The sequence below is a fragment of the Crocodylus siamensis genome, chromosome 4 (genome assembly GCF_052110815.1).
Source record: "Crocodylus siamensis isolate JL-2025a chromosome 4, ASM5211081v1, whole genome shotgun sequence".
NCBI lineage: Eukaryota > Metazoa > Chordata > Crocodylia > Crocodylidae > Crocodylus > Crocodylus siamensis.
Window position 1 is genome coordinate 11,597,844 of NC_143398.1, and position 17,551 is coordinate 11,615,394.

Genomic DNA, 17,551 nt, shown 5'->3' on the forward strand with positions numbered 1-17,551 from the left:
AGCTGTGCCTTCAGATTAGAGCATGACTGAGGTGTCTCTTCCTCTCGGTGTAGACAGGAACTTGAACCTAAGATGTTTAATTCAACCCCAGATGTTGGTCATCCACTAACCATGTGTTTTTGAACAGTATGAACCTGAATCTAGCCACCATAGTAAAAACCATGGAATTTGCCTAAAAGGAGAACTGGATCTGACTTCAGCAGCCATCCTCACTCACAAATATTTATTGCCTGCTCTTGGAGGTCAGCTGGGGTGAGAGCTTCAGATCTGAGGTTTATATGCTTAGGCCACATGAGTATGGCTGAAACATGGAGCAGCCCACCACATGGGCGTGTGTGAGTTAGTGTGTGTCGGGGCAAGAGCTGTTTGTACTTTGCTCTCTGTTGAACCTTACTTCTTAGGTCTCATCAGCTATGGCTTTTCTTTGATGATGGTGGTAACTCCAGGATGCACGAAGGGGAGTCAGGGACAGAAAACGTTCCTACCTCTTCATTGTTGCCCCACGCGTGTGACAAAAAGAACAACTGTTACTCCCATGTTCGTGAAGCATCACCCCTGAGCTGAAATTTTGGCATTTTAAAGAATATTTTCCCTTTCTGTAAGAGGAGAAGAAAAATGGTCTAATGGTTGATACACTGAGGTAGGGCTCAGGAGATGCGGCGAAAACTCCCACCTCTTTTACAACTTATGGTAGTATCGGTCACATCAGACTCTTGTGCCTCAGTCCCACATCTGTGAAACAGGGATAATAATATTTTCCTGCCTTAAGAGGACAAATATAATAGTGTTTGTGAGGCACTTAAACAATATGCTAATGTGAGTCATATAAATACTTGCTTAGCTGGACAGACAGAGGCTAGAATGGAAACTGTTTGAAAAATGAGCAATACATTATATTTGGTACTTCATTAATTATTTTTCTTATTGTATATTTTTGCGATTTCTTGATTTATATTACATTTTGTACGGTACCCTAGAGCTATGGCAGTGTCTCATTTAGAATGGAACAATTTTGGGTTTGCTTAATAGTTCTGGAGTCCAGAAGAACTATTCATAAGGCAAAATCTCCTCTGATAGCAATTGAAATGAGCTATGCGTTTTTTTAACAGTAGAGCTAAGAAGAGAAAATGTCTCTAACAGTCTGTTTAGCTGGTAATCACTTTCTAATAATCTCTTGTGAATATGCTTTTCTTTTTTTTTAATCTTTTTACTTATTTAGTGTTTCACTACTTTGCAAAGAATGCCAAATTATTCAGGTTTTATCATCAAAATCATTAGGGTCAAAAAAGTCAGCAGCCCATCCTGTCCACCATCAATACCTTCTCGAGTAATAAGGCTGCAGCACCGGTCTGATTTCTTATGTTTTGCAAGGAGTTTTGTTATGAAGACTAGAACCTAAGGCGTGATGATCTGTGACCAATTCAATTTGAGTTCTTACTTCACTTTTGCCTTATTCTCCCCCTTAGTGGCTGCGTCAACTGCTAATTCCACGGCTGGTGCGGCCATGAATTCTTTGACTTCTCTGGGTACTCTTCAAGGACTGGCTGGAGCCACTGTTGGACTGAATAATATTAATGCACTAGCAGGTACCGTAAACAGTGAGTATTTATTGCTGTGGTGGACAGCCTTCCCCAATTATCAGTCTAGGAAAACTATCCATTGTAAACAAATGATACTATTTTTAATGCATTTGCAAACCAGTTGATCAAGTTCTATGCTTGGCACTCCAATCCTGGAGTCTTCACGTTTCGCTCTGCTTGACCTGCAAGGTGAAGTCTGTTGGTATCCTGCAAAAATTACCTTTTCTTGTAGGACAAATGGAATTTTAAAATCTCTTCTGTGTAGTCAGTGTAGATTATGGAGGTCAGTTTTGGTTGTATAATAGCTTCCTTTTAATGTCAAGAGCCAGAAACATCAACCTGTGAAAACCTCTACCTACAAGACAGCACTAAGGAATTTAGGTCATTGAGAGGCACCTGTTTGCTGCAGAGACAAACCAGGACATAGCCTTTATCAACCTAAATGCAGAAATTGCTAGGTTGTGGCCACAATGACATGGGAGTAATATATTTGCTTAAAAATTAAAGCCAACATTTTGGTTTTTGATTTGCAAGTATGTGAGAATGGCCAAGTGAGTTGCTTATAGTGTTAGACCATGAAAATATATTGCATGTAGTCTAGGGTAAGCACTGACCTGTCTGGCTTAAGATGAGGGTGTCAGCCTTTAGAGAGAACCTTCATCCTTGTTCTCAATTGCAGTTACGCCTTTACTGACGAACAATGATTTCTGTTCTATATCTGTTACAATGACTTCACCTTTGCCTGCATTGAAGGGAATTCACCTTGCATCTTCCCTCTCCCTCCTAGCTTTTTTTTAGCTGCCCCTGTTCCTTGCATTTCCTCCTACAATGCAAGGAAAATATTTGATCACCACCACCAGTCTCTAGTCCATTAGCCATCATAATGTATCCACAGGAATGGATGTCCTCCTCAGTATCACTTGCTCACTCTAATGCTCTGCATGATGTCCTTTGTGTCACTGTTATCTGGCTGCTCACCAGTCATTTTGTTCTGTGATCTCTAGTGGTTGATGTTGGGAGCCGGGGACGGGAGGGGTTAATGGATTGTCCATGAAACGGTGGTGAGCGGTTGCATGGGGCCTTGTGTAGAAGAGGTCTTGCTTCTGGCAAGGACACAGATATTAAAAGGAAAAAATAAAGAAGTATCTTCAAAGTCAGTATGGTTCAAGGCCAGTTTAGTGTGTTAGATTCCAAAATAGCTCACATATGTTGAAGCCACACATGCTTTATATGCTGAAACCAAACCACTGAAAATGGCACTTGTGAAAGACGAGTCTCCTTGGCCTCATGAGCTCTCTCAATGATACACCCTTCTCCATGGAAGGGCTCACTGGGAGCTGATGTTAAACTTCTTTTCCCAGCCAACACTCAAGGTATGCTGTGTGGTACCTGTGCACTGTAGTGTCAGGAGTAGTGTGGCATGGCCCCCATTTCCACAAATATTAAGGACCCAAGCACACTAGCACACTTAAAATCAATGTTCCTTCACTACAGCGGATCTGTAGCAAGTCACCCACATGCTTTCAGCTCTTGACAGCATGTAAGAATCATGCCATTGCCCATTGCACTCCATTGTAGTGACACTTGCTAGATTCTGGACAATGAGTTTAGATTTTCTTAACAGGTATTTTCAGATGATGTGAATGCAAACCCATTTGCATATGACATCTGAAGTAAAATTGATGTAAACACAACCAAGGACCAAATTCTACCTGGGTCTAAGCAAACACAGCTTCCACGGACTTATACCAGCGGTGGGTTTGGTCCAAAATCTTGTTTGTCAAATGTGTCTGCAGACAGCATGGAGAGTGTGTATGCATATAGTATCTGTATGTATATATTATACATACATATTTACAAACTGTGTGTATATGTCTGTGTATATATATATATATATATATATGTGAGAAATGTTTAGAGATAAGTTTTGGAGAGGGGTACTGTGTGCTTCTCATGTGCTGTTGTATGAAACCTTTTTCTCTCAAAATAATGATATTGATAATCAACCTATGGTACTCATGGCACTAATGACTTCTGAGGCTGTAACAAGAGACATTTCCCACTAACTTTAATAATCTGCCTCTTCTGAACCCAAGTATGCTGCCAGTGACCAACTCCCTTTGCGTTTCTTTTACACTGTAACCTGTTGTGGAATTTATAGACAGGAAAATTGAGTTTGTATTCCATGATTGGGTTAGATCTTGATCAATCCAAAGAAAGAAGGAATGCCACTGCCTAGTAATACCAAAGTCTTAGTCTTAGAATAATTGTACAGGAAAGTTGGAAAGCCATGATACGCGTTTTGGGTTGAGGAATGAATGCTAGCTTGCCAAAGCATAAGTGGAGCAAAGACAGATCTATGAACAAGAGCAACAATAGACACAGCAGTGGGTTGATGTTACAGGCACTGGAAGAAAAAAGGCAAGACCCTCCTGTGGAAGCTGTGTCATCACACGCAAAGGAATTTGTGATTCGCAGAGCAAGGGTGTGCAGGCTAGTGTGGGCCTGTAATTAGGGCAATCACCTGGGAGAGGGGAGTCCTGGATTGTGGTCCCTGCCTGTTGTATGCATTTGCATTTGATTTATGCAGACAGCCTTAGGAATAGCGACCATAAAAAAGGTCCCAAACTTCCCATGTGAGTACCCTAGCCACTAGTCCTTCCAGTTATGCTATCTTGTGCTTCTTTGTGGCATTGTTGCTACACAGTGTCACTGGAGGGATGGAGCCTGCCCCCACCAAGAATAGCTTTTAAGATGGTGCTTGGGTCCCTCTCCTTGAAGGATGTTGATCTACCCCCCACCAGGCAAGTAGGGCCTAGAACCTACATCTCCCACTTCCTGGCCAAGTGGACTAGCCACCAGGTAGTTTTATAAAGGATTGGCACTGTACTTCCTCTTCCAGCATTTTCAAAGAAAGGGACCCAATCTGGTCAGTATGCATGAAGCCTGAAGATGCCTAGGTGGCATCTCAAGACACTATAACCTCATTTCTGGATCCTGATTGAGTTTAACCGTAAGTAAGCACCTAGCTACTCGGCCTGAGGGTAGTTATGGACACAAGGGAACAAAAGTCAGGTTGCCAGGGGCATTCAGGAACTAAATAGGGCAGCACCGAGTTAGTTCAGTCGCCTCCATTTTCAAGCAGCACCTGAACACACGCACTAGTTTATTGTAACTTTGTTGTTAAACGCCTCACTTCTGCCTAAATCCTACTGTAGGGGCCTGTTCCCTTTTTTTGGATCAAGCTCTGGGTGACTCGGTCACCTCTGGAAAATAAATACAATGAACAGAAAAAAAAGTTGCTAATAAAAAAATTGGTTTCATAACAAAATCCTTACTCAGACAGGTCGGGGAAAGAGTGTTGGGATTAAAACAAAAAAAAACCCAGCCTGGATCTGAATATTATGCTTATAGTTTTTCTCTGTTATCCTTCCCCAACATATGTCCAGTTTCCTCATCTATAAAATGTGGATTCAGGTACTGATCCTACCATGGCCTGAGAGTATGGACAGGTTTAAATTGAATGTGTGTGAAGTGCTTTGAGATCTTTTGACTGCAAGTTTTGGAAATGCTAAGCATTAACATGTATTATTTTCACTCTGAATTACCTGGGACAGTCCAAGGCAGCTGGAAGGCAGTTGGTGCAAAACCCAGGGACAAAGTAATTGTTTTACTAATGGGGAAGAGCATTCAGTGCAAAACAGGTTGAAGTGCATTGGTAGAGCTATGTGGAGGTCACACTCTGCCTATGCATGCTTTGGGTCCTTGTAAATTCCACAAAACAAGGGGAAATCAAATTAAAATGATATCAAACAATAGAGTCCTTTCTACAGACCCGTTTCTCCCTAGTGATGGTAGCAGTATCCTTCCCAGAGGCAGTGCTGCAAGACAGGGCTTTCTGCTTAATCATTGGAAATAGCCTGGTGGAAGAGGCTATCAGTTCACGTGAAAATTGGCACTTCTGTCTTCACTCTAAGTCCATTTAAACGCCTATTTGGTGAAATAGAATCTGGCCATAAATGTACATTCAAAAATGCTTTATATTTGTATATTGCTATACTATCATTATCTAGTGCTAGCTGCTTTTTTTTTTTTTAATCAGTAGCTCAGTATACCAAAATATCTGGCAATTTTATACTCTTGTCAAGGCCTTAGCTCTGTAATTCATGTTGTGCAGTGCAGGTCATGTCAAAATACAGCAATGTCCTCTCTCCTCTCCTCCAAGTTCTAGAGCTTCCAAGTGAGGACATTTTATTAAGCAAAGGCTGTGGAATATCACTTCTTTGTCAAGTGTTAGTTGCACAAATTATCCTACTATCAAAAGGTATAATTTATACAGTAGAGGCCTCTTAATTGACACAGACCTTAGTGGTACCAAGAAGTTGCCACTTGAGCAATTGTCCTGATTATTAATCTCATTGTTAGAATCTGCACAAGAGGTAGTAAAGAACTTTCAGGTCATCATCTTTATCCTCCTTTGTCAATGTAGGATTATTCTCTTTCTAGTGGCTCTCCATCTTTAAATTGCTCATGTGATGGGGTTTGTGACACTTCCCTTGGCGAAGACAGTTGCACAGTCTAACCCATTTCGTTGTTAATTTTTCCTGACCTTAACCATAAAGTGCTGTTTGATTAATGTCATCACCTTTTTCAGTTTATGTATTCCCCTTATTACCATGCTGAATAACTCCCCTCTCCTATTCCTTGAATTTACAGTCCTTAAATACTTTAAGGATCTCACTTTCCCCTTTACCCAAAGTTTTGCTAAGGCACTCATCACAACGTAAATCTTAGTAAGTAGCTAGTAATTTTGTGTGCATTTGTAAGAGATGCAATTATAGCAACTTGATTTTAAAAGGCCCTGTTCAGATATTCTTAAGTACTTAAGATTACTAGTTACCATATTGTCTCTCACATATAACATACCCCGTAAATAAGATAGGCACCATGTTTTGGAAGGCAAAGTTTTGGGTTTTTTTCAAGGATCATGGCCTAGAACTGGCTCTTTCATAGAGAGGATATGTTGCAAGATGGCTGCCATCTTCTCTCTGATTGAGCAAGTAGGAGGGATAGAGTCGAGTGTTATCATTTTCACAGCTACTGTCAAGTTGGCAGCAGTTTTTGGCTGCTCATTTGGCTGCTCAGCCAAAAACTGTTGCCAGCTGTGAAGGGGTTAACACTGGACTCCACCCCTCCTACTTACTGTCCCAGAGAGAAGCTGGCAGGCCTCTTGCAGCACAGTGACTCCATGCTTCTATTTTGAGCACAGCAAATTAGCCTCCATACTTAAGACACACTCCCCCTGTGCTGATATTTTTGGGTAGGAAAGGTGCATGTGGTATGCACATAAATATGGTACTTGTGAAAAAATGGCTTGATTTTCAGTGCTGTTGGGCACCTGCAACTCACTGACTTAAGTTGTAATTGTAGATGATCAGCTGTTCTGAAAATCAAGCTGTTAGTTCTTTCAGTCGTTTTAGTTACCAGTCTCTAAGTGCTTCCCAACCTATTGCCCTTAACCTTGCTAAAGGACCTATAAGTAAATTCAGGGAGAAAATTGCCTTTTTATTTCATGAACTGCTGTAAAAATATATAATACAATGCGTAACTGAAATAGTTTAAGCTCCATGAAACTTGGCTAGCTGCCATAAGAGGGAAGGGAAAAGAAGGGTGAAGACAAGTGTTGTGAAAGACTGTATCACAGGAAGTTAGCACTGTTAACCACCAATTAATAGATGTAAAATTAATTTCATGGGCATTTTAATGTAGACTGGGTGTACCAGATGACAGTATGGAGCCCTTGCCCCAAATTTCTTCTTTAGCAGTCATCCTGGTGATTCTAGGTAGTGTGTCCATTTTATAGGGTGGAGAATAGTGGGCTTTTTGGTTGTTGTTCTTGGTATTGTTTTACTGCCAGGGGACTTGTCTACACATGCATTTATGCTGGCTTAAATTTACTGCGCAGTAAGCAGGAATAGGATGGTGTCTACATGAGCAGGCATTAACGCATATTAACACTGTGTGTGGCCTGACTTGAGACTAAAGCTAGTCCCAAGTCAGTCCACACGCAGACAGTGTTACTGCATAGTAGGGCATCTACACGTGCATTATTACGCAGTAACTAATCAGGTGTAAATTTGATACCTGAATGATGCAGGTATCAAATTTATGCTTAAGTCAGCACACATCACCATATTTACTGAGCAGTATGGGCGTGTATGTGTAGACGTACACTATGTGTAGGTGCACATCTGTACTGTGCATTTATTTCAGTTACTGTGCAGTAAATGTGCACATGTAGATGCACTCAGTGAGAAAGAAAGCAGCAGAAGTGCCAAAGACCAAATATTTGTCTTTATCTCCAGAAAATGCAAAATTCATTTGACAGTGTAAGAGACTGCCATGTATTCTCAATCCTGGACAGTAACAGGAATGAGAAAAGAGCCCTGTCTCTCTGACTGTTCAGTTTTGTGGGCCATCTTCCTGCAGTGAGCAACCGGATGGAGGGTGTGTTGCTGTAGCAATGTTTGGTTTGGGACTGTGGATGGTAATGGTATACAGTGGTAATGTCTAGTTGCTCATGACCCTGATCAAATGTGAATTGTGCATCCCAGCAATCACTGGCTGCATAAACACGATCGAATCATCCAGAACAACTCTCCCAAGTTTGTTTTCCTGAGAGAAAAACTAACCTGTACAGAAGTTCAGACAGAGAAGCAAAGAGCCTGCAGTGTGGACCCTGGGCTGCCAGAAATCCCTAGAGAGCCCAGAGAGCTTCGAAGGCTTTATTTCAGGTCAATGGAGGCAGGGATTGGCAGGGTCAGGGAGGGTGCGGGCGGGGTCTGTGCCATTCACAGAAGAGTCCTCCACCCTTTCCCCTCTCTGGTGCTGTGGTGGAGCCCAGCTAAGGCTGGGCTGGAAGGATTATACTTCCCTGCATCCAAGTGCTGCAGTGTGATTCAGGCAGGAACCAAGCCAGGAACAAACCTCGGGTAGCTGTTGGGTCTGTTTTATACCAAACCATCCTGTTTGTAAACCCTTTGTACCTTGTCCATTTCTAAATGAGGTACGGACTACAGAAAGTCCTACAGAAAAACATGCCAGCATGTTGTATTGTAACAATATCGTGATATTGTTAGCTGTGCCTAGAGGCAGGGCTGTACACAGCCAGGAGGAGCAGGGTTCAGAGCCAAACAGGGGGGAGGGAGCCTTTTTGTGGTGGCTCTGCCCCTTGATGCTGATTGGCCAAGGGACCCGGGTGACCCCACTCCTCGCTGCTGATTGGCCAAGGAGGCAGTGGCCCTGCCCCTCACCATCCCTTTCCCAATATCCTGTATTCTGGGGGTGGGTCAGTGGCCACCCTAGGCAGAACATGCCCCTTAAGCACTTCTGTGCTACAAAGGTTTTGCGGGGGTGTTCTGCTCCCCGCTTGGCTGAGCCTGACACATGCTGTGTGAGAAGGGAGGAGAGTGAAGCAAATCACGTTGGGGTTGCACAGATCAGCTCTTCATCTGCTGTCTGTACAGAAGTTTTGTCTAACAAGAGATGCTCTCTGGAGAACCACTTCACTTAGGTTGTTCCCAAGTTATTTTCCTCCCAAATTATGAGAAAAATCATGAACTTCTTTCTATATGCTTGTGGTATCTCTGGAGAGAGTAGGAGCTCTCCCTGGAGAAACCAAAAGCCTGTCCAAGCCCACTGTCTCCTATCCTGAGAGCCACCTATCACTTACTGCGATTCCAGTCAAGTGGATTCCATTTGGTCCTTTGACTTCCCTGGGTACTCTTCAAGGACTGACGGGAGCCACAGTTGGACTGAATAATGTCAATGCGCTAGCGGATACTGTGAACAGTTGAGCATTTATTGCTGTGGCGGACAGCCTAATTGTGACTCTAGGAAAACTATCCGTTGTAAACAAATTATAGTATTTTTTAATGCACATGGAAACCAGCGGGTAGAGTCGATCAAGTGCCGTGCTTAGCACTCAAGTCACTTACCAGGAGTCCCGTGACCAGCCTTTCAGGTACCTCGGCGTACTTGATGACAGAGGTAGGCACGCTGAAACAGAAGTCAGGGCAGAATTTCAGAGGCACAAAGTTTACCGTACTTGCCAGTAGCAGGTTGCATGCAAATCAGTCTGGTCGTCCAACCATCGTGCTAAAGTGATCTCTACCAAAGTGGTGTTTCTTTGTTCTGAGTCCCATCTGGTGAAGTGCTGAATTGCATGCACTGCCGTCATTGTCGGTGTCATATAATGCCAACTACTTTTGGAAAGCACTAATGAACAAGTGCAATTTCTTTTCTCTATTGTTGGGTTTTTTGTAAAGTTGCTCAAATGCTCTCAGGTATGGCGGCCCTGAATGGAGGACTCGGCGCTACAGGCTTGACGAATGGTACAGCCGGCACAATGGACGCCCTCACCCAGGCCTACTCAGGAATTCAGCAGTATGCTGCAGCGGCACTGCCAACGTTGTACAGTCAGAGCTTGTTACAGCAGCAAAGTGCTGCAGGCAGCCAGAAGGAAGGTGAGACAACAAAGCAGACATCTCAAGTAGCAGATTATTGTTCCATTACTTAATACAGCAACTATATCAAAGTAACTTCAGCCCATTTAACTCAGTTTGGTTTGGGCTTTTATTTCCGTAGATTTTTTTTTTCCCAAAAGCTGGATTAGCCTAACCACTGATTTTTCTTTTCCTTTTCCTTTGTTCTGACATTTTATTTTATATTTTAGTTTAATTTTGACATTGTAACCTTGAGAATTTGTCTTACTTTCCCCTATTTATTAATATAAATGTACTCACTGGTGAGTCATAATAGACATCAGTAACAAGAATAATGTCTAAAGCATGTATGTTGTTGTTGCTAGGAGTAACACAGAGGGGGGAAAAGGGTGGAGTAGGTGAATTTCCTCTCTTTTGGTTTCTGTGTGCTGTGATCATGTCACTTCTCTTATTTAAGTTAGTTTCCAAGTTAATGACAAGATCTGTCCTTACACTGCGTGGTTATTTGCTTAATTGTGGATCTTGTGAGGAAGCAAACAAGTGATTGATTGCCCCCTCCCTGTGCCAATAGAGCAAAATAAACCTCAGGAAGTTAACACCAAAAATGAATTAATACTAATGGTAAGATCTTTAGTGAAATAAAGCACTGCTTCTCTCTCTTTGCAGATACCTTGAGGTTTTGGGGAGGGGTGTATGTAGGGTTTTTTTTCTCCTCCTTCCTAACTTCAAGGAAATACTACAAGGGTGGAAATGTTTTATACAGCTTCTAAGAAAGTTTTCGTTGTCATTACTGTTCTTGCCAGGGATGAGATTCAGAAATAAGCTATCTTACGGGCATCCAAAGATTAACCACCCTTAAAATTCTCTTGCACTATTTCAAGCGAACACCTTCCAGGTGACACGGAGAACCCCAAGCTAGAGTACAGGGACATAAAAAATTAGATTATTGAAACTGAAAAGATTTCTTAATAAATGTATATTTGTCCCTTTCTTTGCTATCTGCTGCTCACTTTCACATGTCACTCAGTCTGGATGGTGAAAAAAACTCATGCGGGAGGCTTTTTTTGTTTTTCTAAATGGTTTTCATTGGTTTTAAGTTCATGAAGTGTTTCTAACACTAGCAGGTGGTGTTAATTTAGCCTTCAGGGCAATGCCCCTTTAAAGTTCTAGCCTTTGTCATCTAAGTTTTGGGGGTTTTTTAAGTGAACATTTCATTATTAAGTTCTGCTGCCTTCATTTTGTGTGTTAGCATGTGACTCCTAATGGAATGGCTAGGTGTCTTAAATATGAAAGGGGGAGAGCCATATACCAGAGAAGAATACTGCATTAAACATTAATGCTGAAATTTGGAAAACTGCGTTATTCTATTTAGGGCCCTACCAAATTTGTGATGTCACAATTTTCATGAAAACCACAAATTCGGTTGGTCTCTGTGTAAAAGTGTGGGAACCGTGAAAACGGCCAGCAAGCAGGGGAAAAGAAAAAAAAAAAAGAGCTGCAAAACAGAAAAATTCAGGAAACCTTGGCATCCTGAAGCCGGGGGCAGGGACAGAGAGAGAGAAAGGGAGGGGGAAGGGGAGAGGGAGCAAACCAGAGACAGACCCTGACATGAGCTGAGTCCATGAGCCATTTAGGGGCCAGCCCAAGGAGCTTGCAAAGAAGCCTGACCTCCTCCTTCTTTTTTTCACTTTGATTTTTTGGCGGGGATTGCATTGCATTGCAAATGCCCAGCCCGGTGTTGCCTGCCTGCCCGCCCACCGGGGCACCCATGTGTTTCAGTAGCTCTATGTGAGGAGCTGCCTCCTTTCCTGGCATGTGATCAAGTCCATGGAAACCATTAACCGCATCCCAGACTACTTGCTAACGCATCAATTAATGGCTTCCACAAGCTTAATCCCCTAATCAAGCCCACGGAAGCCATTAATTGATGCATTATTAAGCAGTCTATTACGCAGTTAATGGCTTCCACCAGCTTCATCAAGCCCGCACAAGCCATTAACCTCATCCTAGACCACTTAATAATGTGTCAAGAGATTAAGCCCGTGTAAGCCATTAATTGATGCATTAGCAAGTCCCAGTTTGGGGCCATCTGTCAATCTCTGAGGAGGGGCAAGACTTCTGGGGCCCCTCAGCCAATCAGAGTCATGGCAGGGAGGGGTCCACCACACCCCACCCCAAAAATGGCACCGGGCGCCACACTCAGACGGCAAAATCAGACATCAGTCACCCTGCTTTAGGTAGGTCCCTATGCCTATTTCTTTAGATCTAGGTTCAGTCTGTTTAGCTTGGTTCATTAAAAGGACACCTTATTTTTAGTCAGAAGAAACTTCTTCTGGCTTCCTTCCCTCCTGCCATTTGGGTTATTTTTTTTTTCATTTTGTTTTGTTTTCTACCTATTTCTCTTTTTCCTTTCCAACGTGCGCTCCCCTTTTGATCAGGCTGTGGGAGGGCAGGTAGTCCAGTTCCTCTAATGGGAACACCAGTGTGGCTCTATGAGTCCGCTGCAGGAGGTATTGCAGAAGTATTGAGATTGTACTTTCTTCTTCTTCCCTAGGCAGTAACCAAGCACATCACATTTAGTTTGCCGGCCAGCAAACTAGAGAATATCCATATAGACGACTCCAGAGTCTGTCTGCACCAGAACCAAGTAGCATCTTAGTTTTCCATGGATACAGTGGATCAGTGATCCTATTTTTAGGGCTGAGCTGTGGAAAAAATAATTCAAGTGGTTCACAAACACACAAATCTCAAAATTCAGTTGAAAGGGAAATATTTTTGTTCAAAATAAAGCAAAAAAAAAATATTCCTTTGCATGCCTTTGTTCAAAAATTGAAAATGTTTTGAGATTCCCAGAGTTTTCACAAAACATTTGAGTTTCACAAGAATCGCGTTTGTTGTTGCTTGTTAGAAGAACGGTTCAGGGGTTTTTTAGGGTTTTGTAAATGTATTTGACAGCATTTCCTGCCTCGAGATGAGAGTTTTTCCAACTGTCATTTCCCTTCTTTCTTGCTTTCTTGCTTTTGTTAAAAGAATCCATGTATCTGGGAAGTAACTACATATTCACTCTCAGGAGTTCTTATTTTTATCGTCTCTCAATAATTTCCATGGCAAATCAGTTTGCAAATCAGAAGGCGCTTTGTGCCCTGACCCCAGCCCCCAGAAGCCTGTGCTACAGACTTAAACCTGAGATCTTCAGAAACTAAACCCAGCTCTTTGTAGCTCTTACATTAATCTCTACAAACAAAATTTAGCTGACACAATAGTTGAGGATGTGGGAGGCAGCACAGAACACAGCTATACAACTTGAAGAGCTGAAGAGAGCAGATATTGGAAGAAGCTGCCACTTTCACGCGGTCTTTTTTTCTCCCGTTTAAGACACTTATGCAAATTTAAGAAGGAGACTGCACTTCGACTTCTCCTTTGGCAGCAATACTGAGTAAGGAACATAGACAAGGGCAGCTCTTCTATAAAGGACCTGCCTTTCAACTCTACTTTGACTACTTTATGCCGTTTGTTACTTCAAAATGTTTGCAACTGAAATGTTTTTGCCCATCGCCCCCTTAGAAATATTGTCAAGAAAGCTGGATAAAATATAAAACCCCTAATAAACATTTTCATGCTGTGCTTGTTTCTCTAAAGGTCCAGAAGGGGCAAACCTCTTTATTTACCATCTCCCCCAGGAGTTTGGAGACCAGGACATTCTGCAGATGTTCATGCCTTTCGGAAATGTTATCTCTGCTAAAGTCTTCATTGACAAACAGACTAATCTGAGCAAGTGCTTTGGTATGCAAAACTTTAATCAATCCATGCGCGGTAGACGGAGAAGCGGTTGGAATGAAAAATTAACGGCAACGTGAAAAATGTCAAACTGGAACCTCATTCCCAAAGCAGTGGCTTTGAATCCTCAAATGTAGGGAGAGAAAAAAAAAAGTGCAGATAAACCAATTCAAATTAAAAACTACACTGGGGGTGGGGGGGAGATCTTCCAATCTAACATCTACATTGGATGTGTCAGGAATACACAACTAATTACACCTTGTGTGGAGGAATGTCATTCCCTATACTATTAAGCTGCCTTATTATGGATACTTAATTATCCTCTCTCGTATAGCTGAATCTCTGTAAAACTCTGTGTTTAACCCATTACTTTTACATTACAGGAAATCCTTTCCTTTGGGTTAAGTGCAAGATGCTGCCATTAGTGTCTGTATCATTTACACAGATGTAGCACTGAACACTTGACAGATAATTGCTGACTATTGATGCAGCTACGAGAAGTACAAGTAGGGTGCACTGTATCAGGCAGTGCGCTGCTAAGCTAGGGCAGAGGAATCGGTGTCAAGTTTCCTAGAGAGTCTTTGACCTGCAAGGAAATTAGACTGCCAAGGTTGAGACTAGCAAGTGTTTGGGCAATGTTTAGACCCATGTGGAAGAGCTGATCAGATGCATGCCAGTCCCTTGATAATGTAAATTTACTGGCCTAATGCTTTGATATACTTTATCACAAACTGCAAGTAAATAACCACTTCTCATCAGCATTAGGCTAATAGTTCTTACATGAAGTAAAGCACTTAATCAGCGTCTGTGATGAAAACATGTTTACAAGTAACGCCAGTCTATAAAAGTTGTCCCTGACAAAGAGGAAAGCTGCTCTTTGTCAGATGGTAACCGATCCAAAAATCCAGTGCGCTGGCAATGGTATCATTCACATCTCATCATCCTCAATCTTTTTTCTTATTTCTAAAGGGGTCCCATAAACCATAGCCCATGTGTTTGTTTGCTTGCCTTAGATGTACTTTTTAAATCGTGATTTTTGGTAAAATACATCTAAGAGTATTTCACGAGTGCTTGTTGTCCTTTACAGCCACAGCCTTTCAAACTGGTTTAATCTAAGCAGAAATAAGGCACTTACTCTGAAGGATGACACGTGACGTTATTCAGAAATAGCTACATGCTTTAAATTCAAACCCTATATTAACCCACATTAACATGCAAGTATTGATAAGTCCTTAGTTAGTTAGCTTTGGAAGGACCAGAAAGTACTATTTTATGTTACTCCACACCCAGACCTTCATGTTTCAAGGTCCTTGTTGAGGTGTCCTGTTCAAGCTTCATAAAAATTAAATATCATAAATTAAATATAATAAAAATATCAGGGACAAAGAACATGAGATTTATGAAAATGTCCACTTTCGTGGCTATAGTAAAAATGGAAATAGCCCAACTAATGGAAATAAAAATGTTGATCTTCAGACGCATTTGATCTATTCAAGCAGCGTGAGGGTAGCAAAATAATTTTGACCAAACCCTTTGGGAATCATGACACCAGGTCAAATCAAGCCATGTGAATCAACAGCATGGTACTTGCAATGACAGCTCAACAAAGTAAAAGCAGTGCAATAATTTATATTCAACCCTGCCCCCAAAAGAAATATTCCACTCCTTATCAGAAACCATTTGCACTAATAGCTATGTCTACCTCAAGAGATGCTCCAAGGATGGAGCAGGTTTGACTATCAACCTTCTCATTAACCACTAGAACAGTTAATGTCAGCTCTCTATACGGCCCCACCCAGGTCATGGGCTTGAGGGCTGTGGAAAGGTAGCGATTTTGTCCACAGTGATAAAGATAGGAGGGAAGAAGGTTTTGGACAGAAGAGGAGCTCAGTTTTGACCTTCTTCAACTTTAAAGTGCTAACAGAGCTTCTGATGAGATAGCAGAGAAATAGTCGAAGCAATATGAGTAGATATAAATACCCAAGTGAAGAGCAGAGGAGTAAATTTGTGAGCAGAAAGCTGATAGTTGGAACCCATATGGGCAGAAAGATCTACAGCAAGGATGAAGAGGGAGGAGAAAGGGAGAGGGAAGATGGAGACCTGTGGGGAGGAGGCACTATGAGAGGCTAACAAAGTGATCGCACAACAAGGACAAGAAAAGGACAGAATGAAAACTGAGGACAACATTTTAAGGAGTGTATGTCAAACCACCTCAGAAGTAGTCAGGGAGAGTACAGCTAGAGGGGAGGTGCTGAGGTTTAGCTAAGAAGAGTGTGACACATTTCATAGATTTTTAGGGTCGGAAGGGACCTTAGTAGATCATCAAGGCCGTGGCAGGAAAGAGCCCTGGGGTCAGATGACCCCAGCCAGGTGCTTGCCCATCCTCCTCTTGAAGACCCCCCAGGGTGGGGGCGAGCACCACCTCCCTTGGGAGCCCATTCCGGATGCTGGCAACCCTGACCGTAGAGAAGTTCTTCCTGATGTCTAACCCAAATCTGCTCTCCATCAGTTTGTGGCCATTGTTCCTAGTTACTCCATGGGGTGCCCTGGTAAAAAGAGCAAGGGGTAGGAGATGCTCTTTTTACCAGGGCTTCCCCCGATGTATTTGTAGGCGGCCACAAGACCCCCTCTCAGCCTTCTCTTGCAGAGGGTGAAGAGATCCAGGTCCCTCAATCTCTCCTCGTAGGACCTATCTATCCTGCACACCCCTAACCATCTGAGTAGCCCTTCTCTGGACCCTTTCAAGGTTATCCACATCCCTCTTGCAGCATGGTGCTCAAAACTGGACGCAGTACTCCAGCTGCGGCCTGACCAGAGCTGCATAGAGGGGAAGTATCACCTCCCTGGATCCATTCGTGATGCACCTGCTAATGCACAATAAAGTGCGGTTAGCTTTACTGATCACTTCATCACACATGTTCATCTTGGAGTCGACTATGACTCCGAGATCTCTTTCTGCCGCTGCGTTGCTTGGGAAGATGCTTTGGCATAAGCAGTTTCTAGGGAGTGGAAAACACAGAAGTCAGGTTGGAGTGGATCGAGTTGTGGCAGGGGGTGTGGGGAAACCTGAGGCTATGCTTACAAACAGCATGGCCAACGATAAAAAGATGAACGACAAAAGGAAGACAGGGAGGCAGCAAAGGGACATGCAACGGTTTGTCTTTGTCTTTTGAAATGGAGAAACCATAGCTAGTTGATATTGGAAGCAGTAGGAATGAGACAGCAGTGAGATATTAAGAAGAAAAATAAGAGGGGCAAAATTAGGAGTACATGGAAGTCATGAGAGACGGGATTGTGGGCGGCTTAATAGAGGAGGGGAAGTGAGAAATTTAAGTGTCGCTGTCAGAGAGATGGAAGAGGATGCAATGGGTAATCTAATCTAATCTAATATAGAAGAAATTGTTAAGACAAATTCCAATGGAAAGAAAAGGGCACTTTTCAGAGCAGATGCATGCATAATACCAGGTTGGAATACAGTAATTAACGGCAGCAGAAGCAGAGTGGCAGTTCGGAGTGCTGTACAATTAAGAGTGGGATGCGCAGATAGGAAAATTGAGTGCAGCCCCTAGGATCAGAGAGATTTCAGTCTATTATGAACCAAGTGATTTCAGTCTTGAGGAGGCAAGAATACAAGCCAGCCCAGTCAGAGTGAATTACAGGGAGAGAGCACTTCCTAGTGGTTAATCCTCA

General features: G+C 42.6%; 1 protein-coding gene across 18 annotated transcripts in view; it reads left to right on the forward strand.

Annotated features, from left to right (window-relative positions):
- The window catches only part of CELF2 (CUGBP Elav-like family member 2), a 618,606-nt gene that overhangs the window by 595,746 nt on the left and 5,309 nt on the right, over positions 1-17,551 (forward strand). For 11 of the 18 annotated variants that reach the window (XM_090041759.1, XM_090041747.1, XM_090041762.1 and 8 more), the window contains 3 exons: positions 1,467-1,586; positions 9,908-10,105; positions 13,724-13,867. In XM_090041759.1, the coding sequence (XP_089897885.1) occupies positions 1,467-1,586; positions 9,908-10,105; positions 13,724-13,867 (462 nt within the window). Of the gene's footprint in view, positions 1-1,466; positions 1,599-9,907; positions 10,106-13,723; positions 13,868-17,551 lie in introns of all 18 variants that reach the window. The other 7 variants (XM_090041746.1, XM_090041751.1, XM_090041754.1 and 4 more) reach the window with 2 other exon arrangements.